The sequence below is a fragment of the Heloderma suspectum genome, chromosome 2 (assembly GCF_057233095.1).
Source record: "Heloderma suspectum isolate Gila_16-S chromosome 2, 16-S_ref, whole genome shotgun sequence".
In the NCBI taxonomy this organism is placed as follows: Eukaryota; Metazoa; Chordata; class Lepidosauria; order Squamata; family Helodermatidae; genus Heloderma; species Heloderma suspectum.
Genome location: NC_139459.1, coordinates 338,195,180 through 338,220,909, shown reverse-complemented (window position 1 = coordinate 338,220,909; position 25,730 = coordinate 338,195,180). Strand labels below are relative to the sequence as shown.

The 25,730-nt window shown below is 49.8% G+C and overlaps 2 protein-coding genes across 8 annotated transcripts in view; both read left to right on the top strand.

Annotated features, from left to right (window-relative positions):
- MTMR14 (myotubularin related protein 14) overlaps nt 1-5,030 on the top strand; it is an 86,213-nt gene extending 81,183 nt beyond the window's left edge. For 4 of the 5 annotated variants that reach the window (XM_084840612.1, XM_084840613.1, XM_084840614.1 and 1 more), the window contains one exon: nt 3,701-5,030. In XM_084840612.1, the coding sequence (XP_084696738.1) occupies nt 3,701-3,878 (178 nt within the window). In that variant the 3' untranslated portion in view covers nt 3,879-5,030. The remainder of the gene's footprint in view (nt 1-3,700) is intronic. The other variant, XM_084840617.1, reaches the window with a different exon arrangement.
- Nucleotides 5,031-6,755: 1,725 nt separating this feature from the next.
- The window catches only part of CPNE9 (copine family member 9), a 70,999-nt gene continuing 52,024 nt past the window's right edge, over nt 6,756-25,730 (top strand). Inside the window, exons 1-2 of one of the 3 annotated variants that reach the window (XM_084832522.1) lie at nt 6,756-7,066; nt 19,561-19,601. In XM_084832522.1, the coding sequence (XP_084688648.1) occupies nt 6,990-7,066; nt 19,561-19,601 (118 nt within the window). In that variant the 5' untranslated portion in view covers nt 6,756-6,989. The remainder of the gene's footprint in view (nt 7,067-19,560; nt 19,602-25,730) is intronic. The other 2 variants (XM_084832523.1, XM_084832524.1) reach the window with 2 other exon arrangements.

The window sequence follows — 25,730 nt, the reverse complement described above, 5'->3', positions numbered from 1 at the left end:
CAAGGCCTGTGGGTTTCTGTCCAAGCACCTAGCGAGGAACTGCTTCTGCTACTGAATCTCTCCCCACTTCCCCGGCCATCCACTTTGGATCGCTGCAGTGTCACTAAATGGGTAGTTTCACAGAGGAAGCAGCATGTGGCTGCAGCCAAGGCTTACGCCAAAGTCTTGTGTAATCTCCTGATAGTGCTGTTTGTGTCCTGGGAGTTTCTAAGGAAGAGCCGCCAGCTCACTCCTAGTGACATGAATAAGCAGGGCTCACTCTTTCTTTGCCATGGCCTCTGTGAGTATGGAGGCTTTGGAATGGGAAGTCAGTGGTTTATAGTAGGGGAGGAAGATGGTGGTTGGGAAACTAGCCCCTTCCCTGTCACTTTGCAGTTTGTGACCAAGTGCATTCATCACTTCTTCACTGAACTGAGGGAGCCCAGCCTCAACACGCAGATTAAGTGTTGAGTCTTCCAATGAATGAGATTCTGCAGTTTTATATTGGGGGAAGGAGAGGCCGTGAAGAAAGGACACTAACTATGTGCACACAATAGTGCCCTATGCAGACATTGAGCAAGTACTTGCAAGCAAGTCAGGTTGAAACTCTGCAGACAATCATGAGGACTTTGAGATTTTTGTGTTTTTAAAAAGAGATTCTTGGGAGCCAGTATTTGACATTAGATCTGAATGAGTGGGGTCCTGCAACAAAATGTTACAGCATGGAGTGCTTTGCTTCAAGGTTCCAGCACTCCATTCCCCCCACCTCCTACCACCACCCCTTACCACCACCCCTTCTTACAATAGGGGAAGCTCTTGCTTCCATCCATGGGGCATTTAAAAATAGCTTCTCAGTGTGAACCAGGATGTGACCTATCCAGACAGAGATGGTTCTTTCTCCCTTTTATTTATATCTGACTCTCTGTTCTCCTGTTCCAGCCACTCCATTTTATTCCCCCTTTCTACCTGATTATCAGCAGGGTTTTCATTAAATCCTTATGGGGCTGCTTTGGAGTTGTTTTGTCCATTGGGCTTTTTTCTAGATATTTCTGGGGTATCTGCAAACCCCTTAGGGTTACCCTGAGTCTGCTGTTGACTCTCTCTCTTGTTGGATAGTTTGGTTTTGGCTCCAGCTGCACAACCACAGGAAGACTTGAATTGGTGTACATGATGATGTTAATCTTGTTGGATCAGACCAAATTCACTCTAATCCAGGATTCAGTTTCCTGCCTGAAGCCAGGTGGGATCACAGGGGAATAACAGTCCTGATTATGGGACAGCCTGGATGTGGGGAGGTATCCTGATGACACAAGCTGAGGGTAGCTCAGGCAGCCCAAGCCTATGTATACTTACTCAGAACTAAATCCAGCTGTGTTGAATGGGGGCTTACTCCCAGGCAAGTACAGATAGGATTGCAGCCTTCATTGCAGTTCCCAGCCTTGAATCCTGTCCTCTCTCAACTCCTTTGGGAGGTGCGTAGAGGTTTTCTTTTTAAACCTTAATGCCTCCTGCCCCTGGAACATGATGAAGTCTTTGGAGGAAGACAAAATAGAAAGTGTGGATTTTCTTAGCACAGCTTCTGAGTCTGTCCTCTCTGGTGAAGTGTGACGATGACATGGCCATCATTTCTAATTTTGTGACCTTTCCTGTTCAATTATGCAGCCCCTGCTTTGAAATGCCAAATGTTCAGTCTTGTGACGGGAAGTTCCATAGGCTAATCCAATGGCTGGGAGGCTATTTTCCTCCTGTCCTTTCTACGTCTTTTTCACTTGTGAGGCAGGCAGGATAAATGGGAAAACCCAGTCAGCTGCGTTTCTGTTTGGGTTTTTGCTTTTGACTTTAATCGAAGCCTTCTGCCCTATCCCCTCTCGCTGCTCTTTCCGGACGTGAAGCTGGTGGCAGTGGGTGGCTTTCGCCTGCTTCCATTCAAATTAACAGTGCCAGTTTCTAGCCTGTGAGAGGCTTGGGGAGATGAAAGAGCATTCTTGATGGGCAGGTTTGTGCCCTGCCCTTGGGATGACCTTTTTGAAGGGATGTCTTATTCTCTTTGAGAGAGATGGCGAGAATGAGAGAGAAAAAAGAGATGTATGCATGCCCAACAGATTGTTTTTCTTAAGACACTCTGAACAGATGCCTTTGAACTGTAATCTCCCTTTGCACTGCTCTCATCTGGAATGTCTTATTTGCTTCTCTTTCCTCTACTCTCGCTTCTCCCCCCCCTCCCTCCTCGCATACATAGTTGGAGAGGAGGCAGGTCACAGGGGATGCCTTGGCCTACTCTATATGAAGCATCTCTCTTGTACCTCCTCATCTTCACAGAATGGAGGTGGGCGGGGGAATAGCTTTGTGCTAGCCGGCACAGCTGGAAATCATTGGGGTTTTCCCCCTCCTCCTTCTCCCTCTCTGGAAATGATGCTCTCCACTTGGGCCCTGTGGAAGGATGGGAGGATGGGAGCCTCAGGAGGAGGAGAAGTGGACAAGAAGGTGGGAAATTGGCTGGGTAATGGAGCCAGAGGAGCGTTACTAATACGGAAGCTCTTGGCCAGAAGGCTTTATCCCAAAATCACTTTTGACAAAAGCTCACCCGGCAGAACGTCACGCACAGCTCTCTCTCTCTCTGCAGTGGGCTTTAGGATGGGGAGGGAAGCTTAGCAGATTCAGTTAAAGTAGGGGTGGGGGCAGCTCCACAGCCTCTCTTTTCCTGGCTAGGACACTGAACTTCAGCTCTGAGCTTCTTCCTTACCACAGTAGGGTGGGGGTGGAGCTCCAAGTGAGGCAGGTGTGGCAAGCTGTGAGCAAGAGTGGTGGGATGCGATCCTTGTCTCCGGAACAGTAATGGGCAATGAGGGGTTGTTCAAATGCTCATGCCAAGGAGATGCAAGTCCTGTATTCAAATGGAGTTGACTGTCATAGCCCCCCAAGTTCCTGCCATGACTGTAGGCTCTATACAATACCACTGCACTACCTTCTCAGAGCGCTAACTAACTGCATAGCAAAGGCCTTTTCATTTTCCCCTTGCTGTGTCTCCTTTTGCCCTCTGCCCACTCCCTTAATCTGAGCCACAGAAGCCCAGCGGTGCTTGAGGAGGGAACAGTGCAAGACAGCCAGCAATGGAGCACAAGAGCTCAGGCAGCCCCAGAGGCAGCTGCAGTGAGCAGGTGCTGCTTCTGTTGCCTTCCAAGGCCCTGTCATTGCTGGGGGAGTGCTGGAGCCAGGAGGAGCTCCAAGCAGGGCCCTTGCCTCTTTGTGGAAGGGCATCTGTTTCAGCCAAGTGGCTTCAGGACCAACCTCGTGGTCATGGATTCTCCCTTTTGTGTTGAGGCGCAGAAGACAACAGATGGGAAACAGGCTGCATCAGAATTACTGTGTGCGTGTGTATGTTCCTTCCCTTTGATGCCACAAGACAAAAGGGAAGCCAGCTGGCTATGAGGTCTCCATCATTCTTGGAGGTGCATCCGTAAAGTCCTATATTTCACCAGTATCTTGAGAGCTAGTGGATAAAAGACTGAGCTGTGAACCATGTAGTCCTCAGTTTCAAATTTTGTCTCTGTTTTGCATTTGCTAGGTGGCCTTAGGCAACTGTCCCTTGGCCCCTTCCCCTGCCAATGGACAATAGGATTCTGGCACACTTTTTTGAAAGGTTGTGGTATGGATTTTATCTGAAGCTCTTTGAACATTCTAAAATGCCCATTATGATGATTTCTAATTTCTGTCCTTACAGGCTAGTGACACTGACAGAGAGGGAATCCCGGCTGGAGGAAGTACGTTCGGCATTCTTGGCAGCCTACAACAGCACAGTGGGGCTGAAGTCTGTGTCACCGAGCCCGTCAGGAGCCATTGGTGGCCTTCTAGAGCAGTTTGCCCGGGGCGTTGGACTCAGAGGAAGCAGTGCCCTTTGACACCCCTCCCTCCTACCACCCCCCCCCCATCTGGGTTGCTTTCTAGTCCGAAAGGTGAAGGAACCTAAAAGCCATGAGAGCCCAAGTGCCAGATTCCAATCTAGGCCAGAGCCTCTGGCCACGTCGTCCTCTGTATGCTGCCAGCCGCACTGTCTGACTGCCAGCTCTTCTGGGTCCATCTAACTGACTGTGATCGCAGCCTCAGGCTGGACTGATTTCCACTGGGAACTGGGGTTCCCCCCTAATCATGCAGGACCTGGCTAGCTCTGACAAATCACCACAGTAAAATGTGTCAAAACACCCAGTCCTCTGGCTCTGTCGTGTATGTGTGTTTGCGTTTGCTTTCTCTGCCTTGTGGAGGGATTTCTCCATGTACTTGGTGAGCTCTGTGGAAAGGCTTTGGGTAGGGATGCTTTAGGTCAGCTTTCCCCAACTGGGTGCCCTCTAGTTGTGTTGGACCAGAACTCGCATAATCCCCCGCCCCCCCCAGCATGGTCAATGGCCTTGCCATAAGGCAGTTGTAGTCCAAAACACCTGGAGGGCACCAGGTGGTGGAAGGCTGCTTTAGGTAGTGTCATGGTTCCAAAGTGGGAACCGCTAACGGGGAGGGAATAGTTGCTAGGGGTGGTTCAAGATTTTATTCTGACTCTTCTTCAGAACTAAAGTAAAACTCTTCAGCTTTAATCAGGCAGTATGCTTAAAATTCTGGCTCCAGGCAATTCAAATCCTGTACCTAAAATATCTGAATTTTGTGACCTGTATAAATTTATGTAAATTGATCAAGCTTGCACCTTTTCCCCTCTTCTGCAACTCTTTCTATTTGGCTTAATTTATTTTGGTCTTGCTAGTTATCTTTTGGGGAATGGGCCCCCATCTCTAACCCCTGTGGAAGTTTTATCCAGCTGCAACTCTGACTTCTGAGTTCTCAGCAGGGAGTACCCATATGCTTTGAAATAATGCTCCCTTTTTTTTTTGTTTAAGTGAAATGCTGAAATTCTCAGGAAGTACATTTTCTACTCTGTACCCCCTTTCTATAGCTTGTTCCTGTACTGCTGTGCAATCGTGTACAGTCCTGGTTCTTATCTGAGTGCTAGCCTGGTTTGAAGGCTTTTCTGCTTTCTTTCCTGAATAAAGTTTTGTTCCTAAGGGTGGAAAAGTGAAATTTGAGTCATCTCCCTCTCACAATCAAACTGCCTCAGCCTCTTAGGGTTTTGATTATAGAGGGGGCTTAACCTAGCCAAGATATAAAGCATCACTTCTATCTAAGACACTTGAAGACACTTGAACTTGATCAAGTTCCCCAGCCTCGTGCCCTCCAGATATATTGGGCTACAATTGCCTGGAGATTATGGGAGTTGTAGTTTAGCATATCTGTAGAATAGTGGGTTGGGGAAGGATGAATTTGATGACCTGTGGATGTTTTTACCATTTGGTGAGGATGTGCAAACTATGGACCTCTTTTGTATGCTCAGGGCTGTTTTCCAGTAATCAGTGCTTGAAGATGATAATACTCTTCATCAGTGACCCATCAGTCTTTCTTTCCACTGTTCTTACTATCCTTCTTCATACCACATCAACTACTGATCTACCTGGTTTAGTGTTGCCTTCTCTTATGGCTAGTAGCTTTCCTTGGTTCAGTTTCCTAAGAAGTGAAATGAGGTGGATGGGTGAAAGCAGCATTCTCTCAGGGTGCCTGGGGTGGGTGGAGGAGGGAAAGAATGCTTTCAACCTATGGGTATGCCCTACTTCATTGTACTCTCGCTGACATGGAGCTGGGCTGAGCTCAGTTCTTTTCCAGCCTATAGTTACTCAGAAACACATGCTCAGAAAAGAGGATGAGTGAACAATTGGGTTTACAGAAGTGGAAACAAATGGGATGGAGCAGGAGGTGGAAAAAGCGAAGGGTAGCATGCCAAAGGTCCATAAAAAGGGCCTTCAGTGAATACATACCAGCTGGATCATAATATTAGTCTCTTGCCTTTTCCATGTACTATCAAGCCTGTCTTATAGCTTGTCTTATAGTCTTCTATATTACCCGCCCTAGTTTATTGAACAAACCAGAGCCCTGCAAGCCAACAGGGGATTCTTCGAGCATCCTGCTTGCTGAGTTGACCTCTTGTGATCCTCTGCACACTTCCCTGGGAGTATGCCCCTCTGAAATCTGCGGGGGGGGGGGCATTTTTCTGAGTAAACCTGCACAGGAGCGTCCTGTTAAAGAGACCCCCCGCCCCGGGCCACCTTCCCGCAATCGAGCATCCCCCTCCGCCGCGAGAGCGCAGCAACAACTAACTCGAGTCAGCAGCATGGGCCAGCAGCGCAGCCTCCCTCCGGTTGACTAGCAGCCGGCCAAAAGGGCGAGCGGCTTGTAGCTCCCACCAGCCCACATTGTCGCTCTCTGCCGGCGGGACTGGCCGTGTGGCCCGAAGCCCCTTCGCCCGCTCCCCTTGGGCGGCGCTGGGTGCGTGCTCCCAGAAAGGGCCCCGGGTCGCGCCGCGCTCCTGCGCCGCCGCCGCCCTCCTCTCCCGGGCTACAAATAGCCCAGCCCACGCCTCGGAACAGCGGCGGAGCTTTCAAACTCGCCCGCTTTGCGGAATGTGGGAAACTGAAGTGCTGGGGGCGGGGGGAGCCAGAGACCGGCCTCTCCCCGGCCCCACCTCCCCTCTGGGCGGAGCAGCCAGGCAGAGGGCGTCGCTCCGCGAAGGGTCCGCCGTGCCTCGGCGCTGCCCAGAGCCCGAGCGCGGTGCACAGCCCCGCGGAGAGCGAGCGAGGGCGGGACGGCGCGCCGCTTCTTCGGCCGAGCAGCCCCGTCCTGGCCGGCTCAGCACCTCGGACAGCTCCGCGGCAGCGGGGCGCCCCCTGGGGGCGGGCCGAGGCGGCGAGAAAGGGCGGGAGAGCGGCGGCGGCGGGCCCTCCCCCGCGCCCCGACGCCGGCCCCTCCCCCAACATCCGCACGTGCTGCCACCCGGAGCGGGAGCGGACGCGGCGGAGACGGAGACGGAGCGAGCCAGAGCGGCGATCGAAAGAGCCTCCTGCGCCTCCCGCCCCATGGAGCCCGCCCCGCTTCGCCCCTAGCGCGGCTTGAGCCTGGCGGCGGCGGCGGCCGCAGCGGGGATGGCGTCTCCAGGGGACCTGGAGCCCGCGCCCACCAGAGTGCCCGCCACCAAGGTGGAGCTCACCGTGTCCTGCAGGTGAGTGGGAGGGAAGGAAGGAAGGACGTCGGGCCCCCTGGAAAACCCCGTCTGCTTGCCCCACCGCCGCTCCTCGCACGAGCTCTCCTAGCGACTCCAGCAGCCTTCCGGGACCTGGCGCCTTCCAGATGTTTGGGACTTCAACTCCCATCCGCTCCCAACAGCATGGCCAGTGGTCAGGGGTGCTGGGATTTGTAGTGCAAAGCACGGGAGGGCGCCAGGTTGGGGGAGGCTGAACTTCAGTACTTGGGAGAGGGAAGGGGGCCGAGGAAACCGCCTCCCCGCTGGAGCGCCTGCCTGATCCTGAGCGTGGATTCGTGTCAATGTCAGCAGTGCTGCTTGGGAGCACCCGGGGTGTGTACTCGCACAAAAGTGTATCTTGATTGTCCAACAGTGCATGTGGGTAGCTGGGAGCAGAGTGTGCAAACGTGCCACTATACAATGTGTGCGTTTCATGATCCCAGTGAATGGGTGCCAGTTTGGGGGTGTAGGATTGGGGGGGGTATATACGGTATTCTGTGAGCTACTCGGACACAATGGGGCACTGCCAGTGACGTTTAGTGCTACACTTGCATCACTCATTTCTCTGTGTGTACAATTTGTGCCAGCTTTTATGCATGTCATTTATATGTGCGTACATGTGTGTGGGGTCAACACCTAGGCTCAGTGTGTGTCATTCTCTGTGCACACTGTGTGTGGCAGTCATACGTTTTCTCAGTTATATGTGCCCTTTCAGCACAGCATTTATGTTCCATTCATATTTTGCAGTCAATGTGCTGGTTCCCATACTCTTTTTTTATGTCTTTATGTCTTACGCTGTCAGCTGCCTGTGTATGTCTGTGTGTTTGTATCATCTTTTGAGTGTGCTTTGCAAACATTGGTGTTTTTGCTCTGGATGCTTCCTTCAGAATATTGTTCATGTTTCGTGACTGTGGCTTTATGCACCCATCTCCATGTGCATTTTATCTGCACCTAAGTGCATGCAGGTGGCGCTTGCTTTTACTAGTGTCAGTGTGTCAATGCAATGTGCATGAATCACAGGGTTGGAAGAAACCAAGCCACTGAGAGCCACATCTCATTGCCCTAACAAATAACATGGAGAAGGAATGTTCTTTACTGGAGAAGATTTACCCATGTGCTTCCAGGCCAGTTTGGTTGATATGACCACATGCAGGTTTCTCAGGACATGGCATAAACGTGGTCTAACTGTAAAGTTCTGAATTTTGCTCCTAAAGTCAATGCATTTGGCAGAATCCTGAGATTCCCCTAGCACAACCAAAACACCAGTATCTAGTCCTCATGATCACAGAAAAAAAGAGTCAGGAAAGGCAGGAACATAGGAAGCTGCCTTATATCAAGTCAGACCATGGGTCCATCTAGCCCAATATCGTCCACACTGACTGGTAGCAACTCTCCAGGGTTTCAGGTAGGAATTTTTCCAGCCCTACTTGAAAATCCCAAGAATCGAACCTGGGACCTTGTGCATGCAAAACAGGGGCTCCCTCACTGAGCTATGGTCCTTCCTATGTGTTGTTAGTTTCTGCTACAGGCCAAAACCCCAGAGAGATACTCGATGGGGTTTCCACTTGTCAAGAGGTGTTAGAAACACCTAATTCTCTTTTTCCCCTTTGTTTTTAATGTCTTAATTCTGCTTCCATAAACCTTCCTTCAGCACACATTTGTGCCAAATACATGTAAAAGAATCAAGCATACAAATTAAGTGGGGGTTTCTTGGGAGGAGGTGGTGGATAAACTTCTCCATTTGCATAATTTATTCCCATAGCAAAATATATGTTTTGGTTGCAGAATTTGAGAATAGATATGTAGGCTAATATTTCATACCCACTGAAATACCCACAGATAGGTATTTGGGAGGAGGGTAGCCAGGGTAAATTCCTTTTCCTCCTCCGTGGGTCCTGAGTGATGGGAGGCTGGATGTGAGTGTAGTGGGAAGGGGGGTGGGATTGGAGAGAAGTGGGGAACCTAAGCTGCAGGGAGAAGGCCTGAACCACAGCGATGCCTGTAAGCCAATCAATCCTAGCCCCTGGAGGCTGTGTTTAAAAATAGACCTGAATGGACAGAGAAAAGAAGCCTTCCTCCAGTCAGTGAGAGGAGAGTGGTTACCCCCGGAGATAAGCATCACCCACTTTGCTAGGAGAAATCTCTGCCCTGCAGTGAACAAAAAGGATGCACAGAAAGGATGCATGGGCCAAAAAAAAAAAAAGCATGACTTTAAATCCATACCTAGCAGCTACATTATTTTTTGTTTTCATTTTCATTCTAGAGTAGGCACATGGGGCCTGGTCCAGATCTTAAAAGCCGCCCCCCATGGGTCCTGATCCAGATTAGGGCCTCTGAAGCTACTCTAGAATAAAAATGGAGCAAACAGGCATTGCTGCTAGATACAGATTTAAGTCCTGGCCGTTTTAGCCCTACACCCCTCACTGCACTGTGCCACGGTGAAAAGTGCCACAGCTGTAAAGGGCAGAGAACAGAGCATGCCATCCCAAGGAGGCATGGAAGCCCTTGGGGCCTGTTAGCCGGGATGGCTCAGCAGGACTTCCTTGAGCAGGGCCAGTGTGCCGCGGTGCACCAGATCCTGGGCACAAGCAACTGGAGTGGCTGGTTGCCTTCATGCCCTGCTGTAAACTTCCCAGAGGCCGCTAGCTGGCCACAAAACGCAGGACAACAACATTTTGGCCCTGCTTCTCTTAGGTTCTGTATGAACTCCAAGGAGGCTTCCTCACAAAATGAGTGTGTCTCTAAAACAGAAGGTACGCATTTTCCACGGCCGTCCTTGGTCCTTTCCTTAGTCTTGCTCCTTGTCTACCTAAGGCAGCATTTCTCAACCTGGTGCCTTCTAGGTGGGTTGGACTTCAACTCCCACTGCCCCCAACCATTGGCACTGCTGACTGGGACTGATGGGAGCTGTAGTCAAACACATCTACATTGCCCCAAAAGGATATTTTCGCGTTTCAGTTGTGACACTTTGGGGTTTGTAGTTTCATAGATATATTTGTAAGCCTCGTGGTTGCTTTATGAAGATGTAACTGCTGCCTGTACCTCTGGTCTCAGCCTTGCAAGTAGCTCTGCCTTCCCCAGCCTGGTGCTGTCCAGGTGTCTTGGACTGCAGTTCCCATCAGCCACAGCCAGCAGGGCCAATGGTCAGGGATGGTGGGAGTTGTAGTCCAAAACACCTGGAGGGCACCAGGTTTGGGAAGGCTGAAGTCATTCATTAAAGAACCTGCTCATAAAGCCCATCTGCTTTTCCCTGTAGCCATTATATGTTTTTGTTGTTGACTAAAGTGCCATTGTGAGATAGATCCCCACATCCAAAGACAGGTATCTTTCCACAATCTGGACCAAACTACCTTCTCTTAGGACTTCCCAGAACAGAGACAGGTTGACCATTTTGCTCTTGACTGGGTGAGTGGGGGTGGAACAGGAGACCCACACAGGAGTCAAACTAAACTGGCTTCTGGGACCTTTCCAGTGTCTGGTGGAGGCATATGCCAGCCTTTTTCCAAGCTGCTGCAGGGCTGGGGAAGACTTGCTTAGGATCCTGAATCTCCTGGAACCTGGTGAGACCCAGGTTCAAATCCCTGCTCAGCCGCTGAGTCACTGAGTGACCTTGGGCCCAGTCACTATCACTCAGCCTAACCTAGCTCACAGGGTCATTGTGGGGATAAAAATAAGGCAGGACTGTGTACACTTCTTGGGAGAAAGGTGGGATGCAAACACACCTAGAGAAATGAACAGGCAGGAGCCGCAGGTCCTCCTGCTTGTCACAGTCCTGCGGAAGGGAAGAGGCTCCCATCTGTCAGCAGTCAGAGCAGTCACTCGCTGCAGAATCAGCTTTGGGGTTTCAGAGAGCAGAGGGAGTTGTTGGTGCCGCTGCCCTCATACTGATGAACAGCTCTCAGCAAGTGAGGAGTCCCTTGCTGGCTCTGGGGACCCTTGCGTGCACACCCACCGTGCCAGGGGAGATCATCCGCCCATGCTAACAAGGAGCTACTGCTTCCCAAGGCGGTGGCAGGTGCAGCACCAGCCACTCCTGTGTCTCCTTTCTCCTCCCCTCTGAGTGGGGGCAAGGAGGAGGAGGCGCCTGCACATCGATGTGTGTGTCGAAGCCCCCTCAACTCCTCACAATCCCAGCCAGCACTCCGGTCCATGCCTTTGAGGGCATGTAGGAACTGAGCCTCTAGGACAGCCTTCCTGAACCCAGTGCCCTCCAAATGTGTGGCAGAACTCCCATAATCCCCATGTTGGCTGCTTTATGCACTTGAAGTAGGGTTCAGGGAAGAGATGGGTAGGGCAGAATGCAACTTCCAGAAGTCAGACCAATTGGTGGAGTGGGGGGATTTAGGACTACAACTTCCATCAGCCTCAGGTGGGATCAGAGGAGCAATTTTCCTGAGGACTACAGCAGGGCAGGAAAGGGTTAAACACCCCTCCCTGCCTGCTGCAATCATGACAGGCACCAGCCCACCCAACTGGTGCTACTTGCATTTGGGAAAACCTGCATGGTAAATGCAAAGAAGTATTTGCAAACCCTGAGCCCACCTCCGTGACAGCAGAATCTTTTGCATGGACCTGCATTTAGCATCTCCTCTAACATTTCGTAGAGGAAAAGAGGGACAGGCTCTGAACACCCCGATTTTCATACCAAGGATCAGCCTTCCCCAACCCAGCACCCTCCAGAACTGTTGGACTACAACTCTTGTCACCCCCAGCCTGGCTGGAAATTATGGGAGTAATAGTCCCAACATCTCTGGGGGTGCCCAGTGGGGGAAGGCTTGCACCCGAGCTCTTCCTGCAACCCCCGACTCCTATGCAGTGCTGAAGGTTCTACTGACCAGCCTTTCCCAACATTGGGTCCCCAATTGTTTTGGACTCCAGTTCCCAGCATTCCCAGCCAACATGGCCAATGATCAGGGAGGACCCACGTTTGGGAGATGCTGCTTTCCTCTGCCTTCTGTATGCTGTAATTGTAATTTACTCTGAGATAGCTTCTCTTCTACCTATTTTCGAGCTACAAGGGTGTTTGCCCTTTTCTTTAAACCTATATAATAAAGGTAGGTTCTCGACAGTTGAAAATATACCTCAGCAGCTAGTGTGTGTGAAATGTGCCTTAGCATTCATGCACACAGCATACGTGCACTTTGGAAACAAGAGGCATCCACTCCTCTTCCCTCCAAGATTTAACTTCTAGAGACCTTACTGGAGGGAACGAGCTGAACCATGACGAGTGACGACTCTTCCTAATCACGATAACAGAATTGTAACACGGCATCCTGGGGGAAAAGGGCAGAAAGAGGGACGAAACAAGGACAGCAATTTTTTCTAGAGATGGAATCCAAAAAATAGAGGCTGGCCCTCCCTGGTAAATTGAAACCTGGGGGTTACTTGTATAGTCTGACAACCTGGCTCCATGTGCTTGATTAAAGGGGAGGTGAAGGGGTGAGAGATTGAACTCTGCCCCATGGTGACTGGGGAGGGTTTGCTAACAATTGCTGCCCTCCTGGCTAATTAACCTGTCAGCCTTCCCCAGCCTGGTGCCCATCAGATGTCTCAGATTACAACTGCCATCATCCCCAGCATGTGAAGTAAGTTTCACTGTGTTTGCTCTCACACTCACTGCTTCCATTTCTCGATCTGTAAAATACCAGGAGCCTGCCTTTATTGTGACTGCAAGCAAGATTGAAAAAGCTGTAATGGACTGTGCATACGAAGAACATTAACTAAAATAATGATCATCGTGGATAGATAACGTAAACCTCATCTTAGCTACCAGCAGGTTCTTGACAGCAGGGGTGGGCTCTACCGGTAGATCTCTGAGTGATTTCTAGCAGATCAGCAAGGATTTTTGACTCCCAAATGTTTAACAATATCAGCAACCAAATTACTACCCTGCCCTAAATTATACTGCAGAAATGAGGACAGCTTGGTGGGTATCCAGTAGTGGATTTTTGTGTGGAAGGTCTGTGGACTCTGTTCATTTTTGGTACTCAGAACAAATGTCTGGGCTTAGAATTCTTCACTTTTAAGTGGATACCTTTTGCATCAGACTCTGGTTGGTGGATCTCAGGGTTCTAGTAAAAAACAACAACAAAGCAGATCCTGCAACTTTCAAGTCTGCCTACCCCTGAAATACAGCAGGGCTGGGCAAAGCTTTCAGTCCACCAGTAGACCTCTGACCAGTTTCTGGGAGACTGCCTGGCACCTGCTAGTTGCTGGGATTCTTGCTAACAAAGATGGATTGATTAGGCCAGAGGTGGAAAATAACTGGCCTGCGGACTGCATGTGGACCCCCCGGCGTTAAGTGTGGCCCCCCCAATGCTACCCTTAGTGTGCTGCTGTGGTGACAGCAGCAGCAAAATAATTGGCAGTTTGCTACTGAATTTTAGTGGGAAATTGTGATGGTTGCCCCAAAAGCCCAAGTTCAGCACTAAAGCCTTGGTTTAAAGCTAAATTTGGCTTTATTAGGCCACCATTGCGTTTGATGCCAAAATTCGGCAGTAAACTGGTGATAGGATCGATGCTGCTGCTGCTGCTGCCAAAATGCATTGGTGAGCAGCAGCGGAAGGGGTGTAACCCCAGGCGGTTTCGGGGTGGTGTGAAATTGGCCCCTGGAACCCTCAAAGTTGCCCAGCCCTGGATTAGGTGGATCTTGGTCTGATCCAGCAAGACGTGCCTTGTGATCTGCTTACTAAGGATGGCTGAGCAAAGATTAGCTGATGGTAAAGGGACAGGTCTGGAATGTGCCCTTTCGGAGGTGGCTTGTAAATGTAAAATATGCTGGTGAACCACGGGAATTCTAGTCAAAGGGAAAAAGAGATCACAGGTCAGCCCGCTCCCGCTGTTGTGAATGTAGTAGGGAGGGAGGACAGGCGCCATCAATAAACAGGCGCAGCAAAGAATGGTGTCTTTCCATCCAGAAAGAGCAATAGAGTTCCTCGGGAGCCCCCTCATTTACTTCTGTGATCCATAACAAACATTTTGAAAAAGAGCTTGCTTTCTATCGATAGTTTTCGCTTAGTCCCAGCAAATGTGCGTTTGTATCAGCCTTTCCCCGCAGCCTGGTGCCCTCCAGGGGTGTTGGACTACAGCACCATCCCCCCCGCCCGCATGGCCTGGTGGGGGATGATAGGAGTTGTAGGCCAATACCTCTGGAGGGCACCGGGTTGGGGAAAAGCTGGTCTAGACGCAGCCCAGAACAAGAAGGGTCTTCCGGTGCTTGGGCTTTTCGGCTTCATTTAGCAGCAGTAGAGAAAACTCCTCTGACAGCCCCAGCTCTGCAGAAAGAAGCTATCTCGCAGACGTGCCTGCAGATTAATTTGATCTGAGCTGATGTTCAGGAGCCGCTATGAAGGCCCAGGAAGGGGGTTGTGCAGGGGGGCCGTGGAGAGCACTCCGAAGGCTGTGCTGCCTCCAGTCGGATTGGCAGTGATGATGGCCAACTCTCCAGGGACTCTCCCCTGCCCTGCTTCATGCTTTCCCCTTGCCTTTTGCATCGGACGGAAGCCGCAGGAGCAGAGCAACCGGCAAAGTGATGGCAACCGAGTCTGGTGGCAACTTATATCGGTCTTCCCCAGACAAGCAGGGGAGGCTGGTGGGTCCAATGTTGGTGGGGCGGTGAATCTGCTCCAGGTTCCAGTCAGAACTCTAAAGGAGCTACCCAAGGTTCTGGTTCTGACTGAAACCCGGGGCGGATTCACTGCCCGGGTGACATTGGAGCCACCAGCCTCCACTGTGGACAACAACTCTCATCCTCCCCAACCAGCATGGATGATAGGAGTTGTAGTCCTACCCATCTGGAAGGCAGCAGCTTTGGGGAAGGCTGCCTTAAAGACTCATGCATTTATTGTGTTGGAAGATTATGCCACAGTAAATGTGTTAGTCTTTACGGTGCCACCAGACCAGACCCTTCAGACATTTTTGCCACAAGAGTGTCAGAAGCTGGGTTGGAACCGAGAGCCCCGAGCTTTGGACAGTTGCTCTGTGTGGGGCACCACTAGGGCCGCAAGCTGAAGCATCTCCCTGGAGCAGGAGTGGGCAACCTGCGGACCTAAGGCTGCATGCAGCTGTTGGCCTAATTTCAAAAGCCCTCTGCAAGCAGTCAGTTCAGAGCTCTGGCACAAGTGGTTGTCTCTCTCCTGGAAGCCCATTGGATGGGGCAGAAGAAGGAGAGAGAGAGAGAGAGGAGGGGTGGCAGAAAGAGAAAGAGAAAAGGAGTGGCCCCACCTGCTTTGGGCTCTGGCTCCACCACCTGCTGGCTTTGACCCCGTCCACTACTGCCTTCCAACAGATGACCCTTGAGGGAATGAGGCCCTTGACAAAATGATGTCCCCATCCGGCCTTAGAGAGTAAAGCATGGGTGCAGAACCTCTTTCAGCCGGGGGGACCGAATCCCATTTCAAAGAAGCTCCCAGGGGCCACATTCCAGTGGTGGGCGGTGCCGAATGCAAAAGGGGCAGGGCCAAAAATACCAGCATATTGTAGCTAAAAGTTCTTCCTGCCAGTAACTAAGCCTTAGGAGAGGCATTTCAGTCTTTTAGAATGTGGGGAGAAAAACTGCACAGAAGCTAGGAAACTACCAAACAATCAGTGGTTGGAAGAAAGGGCATGGGGGCATGGGAAGGAGGCATATCCTTTTGGGGAACCACAGGGGGCTAGACTGGCATTTCAGGAGGGCCAGATTTGCCCCCTCCCCCGAAGAAAAGGGTTCTCATGTATTGGTGTAGTTTGAGCTGCAGTCCTGCCCAGCTAAGTGCCAGCCATAGAATTCCTGACTGGGGGGCAGGGGGTTGGAAGCCTGAAGCTTTAAAGTCCCTAGCTGCGCCCCTGGGTGTTTCTATGGAAAGCTAAAGCCTCTGCCCCAAAGACCCACAAGGGCACGCCCACTGAGTACACATGGAGGAGAGGGGTGTGTGGGAAGAGAAAAGAAGTATTGGAAGCATGCGATGATGACAGGTGGGGCTGGGTGTCATCTGCATGTTCTATTCTGAGGAAAAGCCCAGACCTGCACACAGAATGAATTATGCAACTTGAGTACATCTGCATATAGCCAGTATGTCTACATAATTTATTCAGCCTCTAAGATTAAGGTTTTCAAAGAACTGGGATGTTTTGGGCAAGAACAGGGGTGGGGGGCAGAGAGGAAGGAGATGAGAGGGTAGGGCAGATGGGGAAGGAGCATGGTAGATACTGGTGACAGGTTACCCATAGCTATGGAAGAAAGATCCGTGAAGGGCATTAAAACTCTGGGCTCCCACTGATTTGTTAAACTGCACCACACCTAGCCAAGAGTTTTCAGGTTTTTCTAGATAACCATGAGCACTAACAACTTGTCTTTTATTGAAAATGATGCCAAGCTCCATGTTGGATATTTGCTTCTGTGTAGTGAAAAGCTAGGGTGTGTCTGACTACGCAGGAAGGACATGACCAGCCCTGCTGACCCAGGACTGGAAAAGCCACCCATCCGTGAGTCCTGTTCGACTTAAAGGTTCCTCGCTGTTGGTCCAGTGGGGGGCGGAAGTGGTCTTCCAATAAAGTAAGCCCAGTTTCTGGGATGCTGGAAACTGGAAGCAGGCCAGCCAGTGGCACAAAGAAGGTACCAGTTGGCTGAAGTGCAGTATAGGCTCTGAGTGATGGGCAGAGGCAGGGCTGTCTCAAAACTTTTTGCTGCCTGAGGCAAAAAGACAGCACCTCCTTCCATTTCCATTTAGGGGGGTACAGAGGAGGCTGCATGGCACACAGGTCTCTTCTCCAACACCTTGCTACCACCTCCCAGCATCTGCTGCCTGAGGCGACTTCTTCACTCTGCCTAATGGTAGGGCTGGCCCTAGGCAAGGGATTCAGTGATGAAAAGAGGTTATTGGACATGCAGAGCAGCATCACCACAACTACGTATTCCTGGCATTTTAAAAAGTAACCTAAATTCTGCCACATAAAGGGACAAATCCTACAGCTTGAATCACTTGTGCAATATTTTCATAATGTTTGGTGTAATTGATCCCGCTTTTGCTAGTCACTGTGAAGAAGCATAAGCCCTAAAACTGTACCCTTTGACCACTATGAACCCCAACCCCCACAACTTTTAAACATTTCATCAGGCTGCACCTATTCAAACTCATCTTCCTTAAGGGCTAGAAACTTAAGAAAACTTTGAGTGGGTGTGTGTATATAAGTGGGATAAAAATAAATGGAATAAATAACAAGCTCAAAACTTGCCAGATTAATAAATTCCTTGGATGCATCCCAGGCCCCACAGCAAAAATGTGCCTTGCTGAAACTGAGGATTGGGAGTGAGATTCTACGCACACCTACTCGGAAGTGGATCCCACTGAATTTAGTAGGACGTACTTCTGTGTAAAGATGCTTAGGATTGTGCTGTTGGAGACTGGTGCCCAGTTGCTGAGATGGGCAGGATCAGAGCAGGAAGCATACAGGCCAGGCTGGGAGCTTCGTTTGATGAGAGCTGCAGTGTGAGGATGTGGAGGAGTTCCTGGCCCAGTCACTGATTGAACATGACAGGAAGCCCATTTATGGGATAAAATTTTTACCAGCAGTACTCTGGGTAATGCCTGAGCTGCAGTTATACCCATGTAGGTGGAGCCACCTGTAACAGAGGAGGCTGAGGCAGGGGAATGATGGGAGGATGGGATATGAGGAAGGAGAGGAAAAACACCAAGAGTCACTCAGCAGAGCCAGCAGGAGGAGGAGGCAAGTGGGCAGACGGCATGGTTTCACAGAAGGGCACCACACCAGGAGAGATTGAGTTGCGTGCTCAGCCTGAACAAAGAACTGATGTTTACCCACCTTTGTGCTCCCAACAGAGCTTTGTTCTGACATCGGGGTGGGGGGTGAATCCGCTCTGGGTTTCAGTCAGAACCAGTCAGGACTCTAAAGGAGCTATCCAAAGTGCTTCACACCTTGGATAGCTCCTTAGAGTTCTGACTGAAACCTGGAGCAGATTCAAATGGCCCCCACCCAGACATCAGAGCCGCCAGCCTCCACTGCCTTAATAACCACGAGAGGCCTGTCAACTTCAGTTGCTTATTCAGGTTCCTCAGTGTCCCTCTGCATTGAATGAGGAACTGCGAACCAAAAGCCAACATCACCTTTGTCACCCAGCTGGAGACTAGTGATGCATGAGAAAGTAGTTTCAGTTCATGTTTGCACCGGATTTACCCAGCGCACAATTCCCAGATGTGAACAAGGCTCTGAATGTAATCTGCAGTCAAAGTCTGTCTGTACATTTCCGAGCTTGCGACGTGATTCACAGACCAAAAGAAATATGTTCCAACATGCGTACATTTTAAAAATGCACATGAAAAAATGTCTGCCTTTGGAAAAATCCACACAAACGCTTCAATCAAGGGGGGAAGGAAATGCACACAATTGATGCATACATTTGGGGAAATGCACATGAATATACGCACATGTTTTCATGGAAACTGGAAAAAAGCAGAGCTCACAATCTGATACGGACATGAGTCAGAACAAGCTTCAAGGTGGAATTTGGGGAAGCTTGATAAGTTTGGCTTTGCTGATTCGTACATCCCGTTCTATTGGAGGCCCGGCTGTGACAATGACCTAGTAAGCATGGGGCTTGATTGTATTTAAAGCTTGCCACCATAGCAAAGGAGAGCAGAGTGATGTATCCAGGTAGGACAGGGGTCCCCCACCTTTTTGGCATTTGAGAAACTGCTGTGGGCACCACCACAAAATGGCTCCCACGGTGGATGTGGCTAGTCACATAATGGCTGCTGTGGGGGCCTGGCTAATCAAAGATGAGCTAAAGAGGTGGTGGGGGGAGAGAAATAGCGAGGTGAGAGGCTGGAAGGGAGGGGGAAATAGCAAGACAAAAGGGGGAGAGGGGAGAGAAAGAAAACTACCCTAACATTGCCTGAAGGTTTTCTTAAAACAATTTCTTAAGGGGGCAGGGAGGGGAGAGATTCATGGGTGCCACTGGAGGTTTCCATGGGTGCCATGGCACCCACGGGCTCTACGTTGGGGACCCTGAGTTAGAGCAAAAGGGCTTCCCTGAGGGGACAGTAGAGAGCCTGCCTTCATCCTCGTTTTGCTTGCCCTGCCTCTGATCAGACGTACTTCCCCAAGGGCTTTAGCGTGAGGGCAGAGCAATGGTGAATGGATGGGCCCCTTCCGCTTATCTCCAGTGTGAAGCTGCCACTGGCTGTGGATTTGATTGCCTCCTTTAACGGTCTTAATTCGGATGGGTTAATCGACCTAACAAAACAAGGCCTCTTTTAATGGCTGGAGAACAGAAGCAACTAAAAAGGGTTAGAATGACCTTGCTCTAGTGAAGTGGAATGGAAGCAAACTGATCTGAGGCTTGTCACATTTTACATACACTCACACTACTCCCCTGACTCTGTTTTCAAACTGACACTCTTTCTTTCTTTCTTTCTTTCTTTCTTTCTTTCTTTCTTTCTTTCTTTCCTTCTTTGCTAATCAATCTATCTGCCCAGGAATCTGTTGGACATGGACACTTTCTCCAAGTCTGATCCAGGTAAGTGTGCCAAGCTGGTAAACACAGGGTGGGGGCAGCAGCAGCAGGAGATGCTGGATATAGCTTGGAAGCCAAGAGAACGGTCAAGTAGTCTGGCATCCTTTGGCGCCTATGATGCAATCTGTTTTGCCACCTGACCACCGTTAAGGGACATGAAGGTCTTGTGGCCCAGCTCAAATGACCCCCGTAAGGCACAAACTCCAAGGAGTATACCTATCAAAGCTGTGTATCAACCAGGTTACACAGCCAGAGGATGCCAGGTTCACTTCAGTCCCATTGCCAACAATGGGATTTGGGCTGCAATCCTATACCTGCTTACCTAGGAGTAAGCCCCATTGAATTTAGTGGGACTTACTTCTGGGTAGCCATGTATAGGCTTGTGCTGTTAAACACATAGTTGAGTCTTGCATGTATACGTGGCGCACCATCGGGCTGTCGTCCTGTGGTCTGATAAACCCTGGTAATTGTGCGGACCTTCCTCCTCTTCAAATGCTGAATTTGCATACTGACTTGAGCACAAAGTGAGGGAAGAGTATTATAGCCTACCTACTAACTCCATGGCATTCAACTTATAAGCACTTAAAAACAAACAAAACCCAGTGTCCTTACAGCAGCCTTTCCCCATCTGGTGCCCAACCTATGGAATCGTGGGAGTTGTAGTGCAACACATCTGGAGGATACCAGGTGAGGGGAGGCTGGCTGACAGGGTGAGTGGAGGCTGGGGGTCACAGAGGGAGGCAAGCTGGCTGGCAGGTTTGGAGGGGGAGAACCAGAGTGGCTGCTTATGTGAACAGTGTGTGTGTGTGTGTGTGTGTGTGTGTGTGAGTGAGAGAGAGAGAGAATGGAAGAGAGAATGAATGAATGATGGATGGATGACTGAAGGGAACAGAGAGAGGGGGGAATGAGCCCATCCCACTCTTAGCTGAGACCCTGCCCACTGGTGCTGGTATTTATTTTATTTTATTTTATTTTATTATTGCATGTATATCCTGCCCTTTTCCCTCTCACAAAGAACCCAAGGTGTCTGACATGGTCCCCCTCCTCTCCATTTAATCACTTGATCCTCCTCCTCTCTCAGCCACCTGTCTCTGAGGGAATGCTGCCGTCGCCCTCAGAAAGTTGCCACCCCGGCACCACTGTGGCCACCCGTGCCTTACATTCACGTGCCTTAACACAGTTAATGAAGGGGCCAGCAAACAGTTCCACACACAACCCCAGTACAGTGGTTTTCAAAGTGCACTTACTGCAGCCCTCTGCACATTTGGGAGTAACTGTTCATTCCTGTGCGTGTTTACTCAGGAGAAAGCCCCCTGAGTTCTAGTGTTAGTGTTACAGGATTGCAAGTTCAAGTGTTGTTGTTGTTCAGTCGTTAAGTCGTGTCCGACTCTGCACTCAGTGCGCCGCCACTATAGTTCCTCGGGGGGCAGTGGGGCTCGGGTAGCTCCCAGCTGTATCGGGGTCTCCTCCGCCCCCACCACAGGGGCGGGGGGTGGGGGAGGGGCAGGAAACGGGGGAATGGGAGGAGGGAAATCTCGGCCCCCAGTGCCCTGCTGGGTCTGCCGGCGGCCCTCCAGCCGACTATCTATCTGGAGGCAGGTCTGGATGAGGTCCTCCAAAGTAGGTGGGCTAGGTGTGCACGTCAACTCGTCCAAGATCTCGTCGTTCAAACCATCCAAAAACTGAGCCACCAGCGCGGCATCTGCATGCACAGGGGGTCACCGAAAAATCTGGCCATCGCTGTCATGAAACCTTGATAGTCCCCGAGCAGGGGGTCATTAGCGAGAAGAATTCCCGAAGCCCATTTAGCTGCCGTGCCTGAAAGTAGGTTAATGATGAAGCCCACACGAACCTGTTCTGTCAGGAAATCCTCAGGTCGAAGGTGCATGTACAGCTCCGATTGGGCCCAGAAAATCTGAAAAAGTCCGTTCTCCCCAGAAAACTTATCTGGCAAAGCCACCAGGCGCTTGCGGTGGGGGGGAATCGGAGGTGGTGGGGGTTGAACCGCAGCTTGCAGATTCTGTACAGCAGTCATCGGTTGAGCCACTTGATCATGGAGAATCTTGTTCTCTTGCGCCAGAGCTTGCACTGCCGGGTCCCTGGCACTCTCCATTCAGCAGTATGAGAAGAGAGAAAGAGAGAGAGAGAGAGAAAAGAGGAATGGGGATCAAGCTGTCAGGAGCGCCCTGGCGGCCTCTTTCAGTAGACTCCAATAGCCAACTCAAGACACAGCCGAAAGGATTCTTTTCAAGGCTTTAATCCTTTTACAACTTAATGACTCTTTCAGATACTAATCACCAGCAACTAAGCAAGGAACAGCAGAGTGGCCTATGCTTCGAGTAGGCAGTTGATCCCCATTTGAAGGAGAATTACTTGAAGGCTCTGAACTTATGGGCTAGGGAAAGATCCTCCCTCTTTCCCTTGGGTCCATGGGAGGTGGCCTTTGCTTACGCGCCAAACGGGCACTACGCTTCCTTTCTGCGCCCTCCATCGCTCGTCGCTCCCTGCGTCTGCGTCGAGCATCTAGCAAGCCTCATTCCTGCACTTTCTCACTGCTAGGATCACTATCTATCAGGAATGCCGGCAGGAGGAATCTCTGCCAGCTGCTGTGCCTGTGAGGGATGAGCTGGCTCCTCTCCCACATATTGCTGATCCTCCTCAGAATCAGAACTGCTCTGGGGTTCTATCAGCTCAGTTTCCACCCTGACAGCTGTCCAGCCTCATCTTGAATGCCTCCAGCGTGCGAGAGCCCACTACCTCCCTAGGTCATTGGTTCCATTGTCGTATTGCTCTAACAGTCAGGAAGTTTTTCCTGATGTTCAGCCAGAATCTGGCTTCCTGTAACTTGAGCCCATTCTTCCGTGTCCTGCATTCTGGGATGATTGAGAAGAGATCCTGGCCTTCCTCTCTGTGACAACCTTTCCAGTACTTGAAGAGTGCTATCCTATCTCCCCTCAGTCCATGATTTCTCAAAGATAATAAACAGTGGTTCTGAGAATTCTTCTGCCGGTTCCTTTATTACTCTAAGATGTAGTTCATCTGGCCCTGGAGATCTGAACTCATTCAAAGTCATTAGGCATTCCTTGACCATATGCCTATCAATCTCAAGCTGCAATCCTGCCCCTTAAGCCTGTACTTCGCCTTTGCCAGGGGGGTCATAGACCCTCTTTTGGGAGAAGATGAGCCAAAGTAGGAATTGAGCACTTCTGCCTCTTCTTTGTCATCTGTTATCATTTTGCCATCTTTATTTAATAGTTGAACCACCATTTCTTTCCTCTGCCTTTTACTATGCATGTATCTGAAGAAAGCTTTATTGTTGCTTTTAGCATCCCTCACTAACCTCAGCTCATTCTCAGCTTTAGCCTTCCTGATGCCATCCTTGCAATTCTGTGCTACCTGCCTGTACTCTTCCTTTGTTACTTGGCCTTCCTTCCACTTCCTATATGTGTCCTTTTTTGTTTTCAGGTCATCTCTAAGCTTTTTGTGAAGCAACATTGGCTTCTTCTGTTGTCTTCCACCTTTTCTTCTTGTTGGAATGGTTTGTAATTGTGCCTTGAGAATTTCCTTTTTTAAAAGCTCCCACCCATCTTGGACTCCTTTTCTCGCTAGCATCGCTTGCCATGGGACCTTACTGATCATTGTTCTGAGTTTATGAAAATCAGCTTTCCTAAAATCCAGGGTACGCGTTTGACTACACTCGGCTTTTGCTTCCCTTAGAACCAAGAACTCAAGTACAACATGGTCGCTTTCCCCCAGAGTTCCTGTAACTGCTACTTTATCCACTAAGTCATCTCAGTTGGTTAGGATCAAGTCAAGGATAGCCGATCCTCTAGTTCCTTCCTCTACTTTCTGTAGGAGGAAGTTATCTGCCACACAAGTCAGGAATTTCCTGGAGGGGCCATGTTTTGCAGAATTTGTCTCCCAACAAATATCGGGGAAATTGAAGTCCCCCATTACTACTACATCATGCTTCCTTAAAACATTGGCTATTTGCTTTTCAAAAGTTTCATCCTTGTCTTCTCCTTGATTGGGTGGCCGGTAGTAGACTCCGACCACCAGGTTCCTTTTATTCTTTGCTCCATTTATTTCAACCCAGATGCTCTCGATGGGGCTACCAAGCTCCTCCTCCTGTATTTCTGTGCAGAGATAAGTATTTTTCACATACAGTGCAACCCCACCTCCCTTTCTGTTCCTCCTGTTCTTTTTGAACAAGTTATATCCTTCAGTTGCTGTATTCCAGTCATGAGATTCATCCCACCAAGTCTCAGTTATACCTATCAAGTCATAATTTCCCTCCTGTATTAAGAGTTCAAGTTTGTTTCTCATACTCTGGGCATTAGTATATAGACATTGAAGACCATGTGCTTCATGGTCTGGCTTTCTTCCTACACGTTTGTGAAAACTATTATTGGGCGCTATTAGAGCTCTTCTCTCCGTTGCGGTGCACGAGCCTTCATCCATTGTTACCCCCAACTTTACATCTTCCCCCTCTGTAGGATTCAGTTTAAAGTCCTCCTGATGAAGTTCTTTATGCTGTGGCCAAACACATTCTTCCCAGCCTTTGTGAGGTGCAACCCGCCCATTGCCAACAGTCCATCTTCTGGGAAGTATAGCCCAGTACATTGTTTGCACATAACGACAACCCATCATTCAACAACAACCTGCCATTCAACGACAACTCATATTCAGCCCATACTCTGGGTTGTTATTACGTGTGAACCAGGTCATTCTCTGGTGAAAAGAGCTCCACTGTGTCTCAGAGGAGCCCTCTGGTGGATGACCAAGACATATATCCAGTTATAGATTGTCTCTGTGGTGATGGCTGAGCCACAAATGCCCCATTTATGTAGTTTCAGCATCATGATATCTACTAACAACCTGTTTAGGTGAGCGGAGACTATAAACAAAGATTTCATGTGATGTTATAAAATACCAGGGGACCCAAGGAGGAATGGCTACTGGAACTATGGGATGTTGCAAATGTGGCTAATAGCATTGATGCATGTCAAAGGAGGATTTTTCTTTTGAAAAAGGCACTTTACCAAATATATGAAGAGACATAGCCTATGTGCAGTAGCTAGAATGCGAATTCTGTAAATTCATTTATTTATTTCTTCGGTCCTATCCAAGTGTGCAAAGGCACACATTTGCAGGATCGCAGGAAGGCATATGTCCCTATTTTTTTCATGTGCTTCATTGATGGTTAAATTGGCAAAGCAGAAATAAGCTCCGCATACTCCCGCAGTAATTACACCCACAGCAAAAACTCCGGTCTGGTTCAGCTATCCCTTTTGGAGTTCGCTGTCAAGACAAGTGCCGAAGTAGAGGAAGAATTTGGCAGCTGGCATTTCAACATGTTGTGAGAGGGGGAATGTGACAAGTGGCATTTCTAGACATGCAGAGGGTATATCAATGTGCTTGAGTACTGTACTAGCTGCTGTCATAGTGGTACAACTTAAGAATGTAAACTGCGGTCCTGCAAATGTGCACACTTGCAAAGGACCAAAGGGGGAAAAAAAAACCCAAACCCATTTGCACAAATCTGAAGGACTAAAAAATGTAAAAACACACACCCAATACTGATTCCATTTGTGCAAATCTGAAGCACTGAATTAAAAAAAAACCTGATCCCATTTGTGCAAATTTGAAGGACTGAAAAAATCCTCCAATCCCATTTGCACAAATCTGAAAGACTGAAAGAAAAGAGTTGCCAACGTTAAAATTGGTCAAAAAAGGGACAGCGGGGGTGGGGGAGAGTTTCCCCCATTAGGGAATAAGAGGCTCCAAGATTTTGTGCTTTGCAACTTGTAAATTTGACAGCTATGTAGCGATTGGGGAAGGGGAGCTCTCAGGCATTGGGAATCTGAGAATCCGAGATAGGTTGTGCTGCAAATGCAGCTGGGATTACGTGCAGGGCAGGAGGACTGAGAGGGAAAGAAGCCATGCCGAGCCACCGTACACCCAACTGTCTGTTGCGAGTATTGTGGGTTGTTCTGTGAACAACCCGCTCATGGAGGCTTATTCTCAGGGTGGCTTAGCATGATGTGTGAACTCACCCAATGTGTCCAGCTGATTTTGTGGCCAAGTGGACTTGCTACCAGTTGGCTTTCAGGTACAATTCAAGGTGCTGGT